The sequence below is a fragment of the Orycteropus afer genome, unplaced genomic scaffold (assembly GCF_000298275.1).
Source record: "Orycteropus afer afer isolate SDZICR_OR568_19922 unplaced genomic scaffold, OryAfe1.0 scaffold00048, whole genome shotgun sequence".
In the NCBI taxonomy this organism is placed as follows: Eukaryota; Metazoa; Chordata; class Mammalia; order Tubulidentata; family Orycteropodidae; genus Orycteropus; species Orycteropus afer.
The window spans coordinates 4957981-4962299 of NW_006921635.1; the positions used below are offsets into that span (position 1 = coordinate 4957981).

At 48.5% G+C, this 4319-nt stretch overlaps 1 protein-coding gene across 1 annotated transcript in view; it reads right to left on the reverse strand.

Moving 5' to 3' along the window:
- The window catches only part of MYL2 (myosin light chain 2), a 7545-nt gene extending 3908 nt beyond the window's left edge, over nt 1-3637 (reverse strand). Inside the window, exons 1-2 of the mRNA XM_007938168.2 lie at nt 3554-3637; nt 609-684 (exon numbers count right to left, since the gene is read on the reverse strand). Coding sequence (XP_007936359.1) covers nt 609-684; nt 3554-3589 — 112 coding nt within the window. The 5' untranslated portion in view covers nt 3590-3637. The remainder of the gene's footprint in view (nt 1-608; nt 685-3553) is intronic.
- Nucleotides 3638-4319: the final 682 nt, after the last annotated feature.

Sequence of the window (4319 nt, forward strand, 5' to 3'; positions counted from 1 at the left end):
TTTAGCCTCTAACAGGAGTCCATGTAGCACCTCTGTGCATGTTAGATAATGCCACTCCGTCTTATGTTCTACATATAAAATCTGCAATGGCTCCAAATGCCATCAGTGTAGAGTTTTGCAGTGCACAACCTACACAGCTGTTCACGGTGGGCTTGAGTTCCTGGGGACGTGGTGGGTGGCAGGTTGGAGTTGTACGCTCTGGAAAGCTCCAAGCACCCATGTCCACGCTCTTGAGATGTTAAATAAAAATGTGGAAAACATTTACTCGAAACAAATAAAAAAGAAAAGACTGAGTGGAAAGAGACTGACATGTTAAGGTAGAACGTGGCCTTGTGAGTAGTGATTTTTTTTTTCCTTTATACTTTTCTGAATTTTCCAAGTTTTCTATTGCAAGCTGATGTTGCTTTCACACAAGTGGTATTTTAAAAGAAAAAGAAGAGATGTGTGGAGACAGTGGCTCTGAACTTGGCCTTAAAGGCCAGTGTCGGTGGAGCCGCTGCCTTGGAAAATGACAAGCTCTTGAACTTGTCTGAAGCCTCACCTCCCGCCCCTCGTGGGTATGGGATAAGGAGACTCTTGTGCAGAGCGTGGTGGGAGGTGTGACGCACCAAGAGCGGCGAAGGTGTCCCTCAGGTCATTCTTGTCAATGAAACCATCCCTGTTCTGGTCCATGATGGTGAAAGCCTGTGAAGGGAGATGGTTGGCTGGTCAACCCAGGAGAAATGGGGCGGGGAGCCCAAGGGGTTGGCCAAAGGCTGAGGGAAGCAAGTGGGATGCTGGGATCTTTGAGTAGCATTGAAGGACATTAGACAAAAAGTCAGATTGAAAACAAGCTGGCAGTTTGTCAAAATGAAAGCTTTACTTGTTACCTAGGACCCAGCAATTCCACTCCTAGGTAGATGTTGTATTGTTGTAACTTGCTGCCCAGTCGATCCTGATTCATGGTGATCCCACATGTAGAGTAGAACTGCTGCATGCAGTTTTCAAGGCTGTGACATTTTGGAAGCAGATCACAGGCCTGTTTTTGGAGGCACTATGGGGGTTTGAAAGGAGCTCTGGTAGCACAGTGCCTAAGGCATCTGACTGCTAACCAGAAGGTTGGCGGTTCAAACCCACCAGCCACTCCACGGAAGCAAGACTGGGCAGTTTACATCTGTAAAGATTTACCACCTCAGAAACCCATTGGGGGTCGCTACGAGTCAGAATCGACTTGATGGCAGTGGGTTTGTTTCTTTCGGTTATGGGGGTTTGAACCACCAATCTTTCAGCTAGTACTTGAACACTCAACCATTTGCATCATCCAGGGGCTCCTAGATATATACCTAAGATAACAAAAACGTATATTCACACAAAAACCTGTACGAGAATGTTCATAAGCCTAAACCAAACTCATTGCTGTTACTGCCGTTGAGTTGGATCTGACTCTTGGCTTTCCGAGGCAGTATCACTATGGAAGTAGATTGCCCAGTCTTCCTTCCAAGGAGTGGCTGGTGGGTTTGAACTGCTGGTCTTCTGGTTAGCAGCCTTAGGGACTATGCCACCAGAGCATTATGTATAATAGCCCTCAATGGAAACATCCCAAAGGCCCATCAACTGGTGAATAGATCAATAGAACCTATCTGTTCAGTGGAATAGTACCCAGCAATAAAATGGAATGAACTTCTGAAACATGCTACAACGTGGCTGAACTTTGGAAATGTTAGGTTCAGTAAAAGAAGCCAGACACAAATGGCCACTTGCATGAGTCCATTTGTCCAGGATGACTCAATCCATGGAGGCAGAAAGTAGATTAGTGGGTGCCTAAGGACTGGAAAGTGGAGCCCTGGTGGCACAGTGGTTAAAGCACTTGGCTGCTAACCAAACGTTTGAAGTACTAACCCATTGGCCATTTGGCAAGAGAAAAATGAGGCTTCTGTAAAGATTACAGGCTTGGGAGCCCTATGGGGCAGTTCTAAGTTGACCTACAGCGTTGCCATATGTCGGAATCAACTAGACGGTGGTAGGTTTTTTGGTTTGGTTTAAGGACTGAAGTATGGAGCCCTATGGCACAGTGGTTAAAACGCTCGACTGTAACCCAAAAAGTTGGCGTTTGAACCCACCAGCTGCTCCACAGGAGAGAGATGAGGCAGTCAGCTTCTGTAAAGATTTACAGCCTTGGAAACCCTATGGAGTGTTTCTGCACTGTCCTATATGGTTGCTATGAGTCAGAATCGACTAGATGGCAGTGGATTTGGTTTTTTGGTTTCTGAAGGCCAGGGGGGAGGGGAGAGGGGGTGCCTGGTGATGGGCACAGGGTTTCTCATTGGAGCGATGGCACTGTTCTGGGTTAGATGGTGGTGATGGTTGAAAAATGCTGTGCATATACTACAGCAGCTAAACTGTGTGCTTTCATAGGGTGAACTGTACGGTATGTGAATTCTCTCTCTGTGAAGTTGTTATTAAGGAGCCCTGGTGGCGCAGTGGCTGAGCTACTCACTGGAAGGTTGGCAGTTCAAACCCACCTGAGGCTCTGAGTGAGAAAGACCTGGCAGTCTGCTTCCATAAAGACTGCAGCCTAGGAAACCTTATGGGGCCATTCTGCTCGGTCCCAGGGGGTTCCTGTGAGTCGGAATTGACTCGAGAGTGCCCAACACCCCCAGCAAAAACTGTTATTGAAAAGAAAGAGTTAAAGACTGGTCTCACCTGCCCCGCCCCGCTCCCCCCCTCAAGCCTGAGTTGTTTTTTTCCCACTGAACTCCAAGGGGGCTCCCAAGTGCTTTGATACTCAAGTATTTTACAAATGCAGTCTGCACATGTTTGAGAGCTGTGCTGCTGGTTCCTGAAGGTATTTGCTGCCCCTGCCCACCCACCGCCAGCAGCTGATCTCATTCCAGAGGGTGGGGTAGGGCCAGGGAGAAGGGGTGGACATAGCTTTCTCTCTGGAAGGTGACTATTTCAAGTTCAGATAAGACATTTTTTTTCCCCCTAGGAATTCCTCTTTCCTTAGTGGCCTATGACATTCCTGGGATCTGGATGTTGGTGGGGATGAAAGGTACGAGGGCTCATGCCCCATTTTGAAGCCCCAAATTGTTTCCCTTTGATATGAAGCACTCCAGTCCCTTTAGCGTGTTGTTAGCGGTCTGCTGGGGTCGGCCTGCTGTTATCCATCGACTCGATTGCCAGGAGTGGAGTGTCGGGTCCTTCTTCCCAGTCAGCCTTAGTCTGGAAGCTGCCCCGAAACCTGTCAGCATCAGAGCAACACACGCCCCCAATGCACAGGAGATGGACTGGCGGGAAATCGAACCCCGGTCTCCTGCATGGAGGAGGAGGCCCCTGGGAAGAAAGTCATGGTGGTCTCCTTCTGAAAAAAGTCAGCCATTGAAAACCCTTTGGAGCAGAGTTGTACTCTGACACACAAGAGTAGACGTGAAGTCTGAGTAGACTCCGAGGCGACTGGTTTTGGAGGATAAAGACCTCTAATCAATAGGTCCCTGCTGGGAATATGGACTGAGGGGAGGTTTCTTTCTAAGGGGTGAGAATTTCCTTCCATAAGGCCTTCAACAGCAGCACCCACCTCCTTGAATTCCTGGATCTGCGTCTGTTCGAACATGGAGAACACGTTGGAGTTGGCGCCCTCTGCTCTCTTCTTGGCTTTCTTAGGCGACTGCGAGAGAGGAAGCAGGGGCGGAAAGCGTCTGAGGCCGGGAATGAGAAAATTAGGCCAGGCAGCGTTTGCCTGGGTCTCAGGGCCTCAGCTGCGCATCTGTGAAATGGGGAGATGGTATCTGCGCTCACACCCCACCCGGGGATGCTGGAGGGATGAAAGGACATGAAATAAAGTTGCTGCTGAGTAGCTGGCTCAGGTAGACTTTAAGAGTTTGGGGGTCTTGTCACAACAGCTCCTCTGCGAACCAGGATGGTGAAGGTTGTGTCTCTCTAGGGATCAGGCTGGTAGGAACCAACCATTTTCATTCCAGTGCATTTTACCAAAAGTTCAGTAACCCACTGAAAGAATTGATTCAGGAGAACAAGTCAGGCTCCCTGGGCCGTGAAGAATGTGGAGATGCAGTGAGGCTTTTCAGGGCGTTACAACCCAGCATTCCCTCGATCCAAATAGCGGTGCGCCTCCTCTCTAACTGTTCCACCTTTGCATTGAGCGAACAGTACAGAGAAGAGCGAGTGGACGTCTCTCCCCATCTCACATCTCTCTAACTTTAATGTTTAACATCTACAAGCATATAACACTGTGTTCTAAGCACTTTCTGTACATTATTTCATTTAATCCTCACACTTGCTCTGTCAAGATGATGCTGTATTACCTCCTTCATTTTAAAAACAGG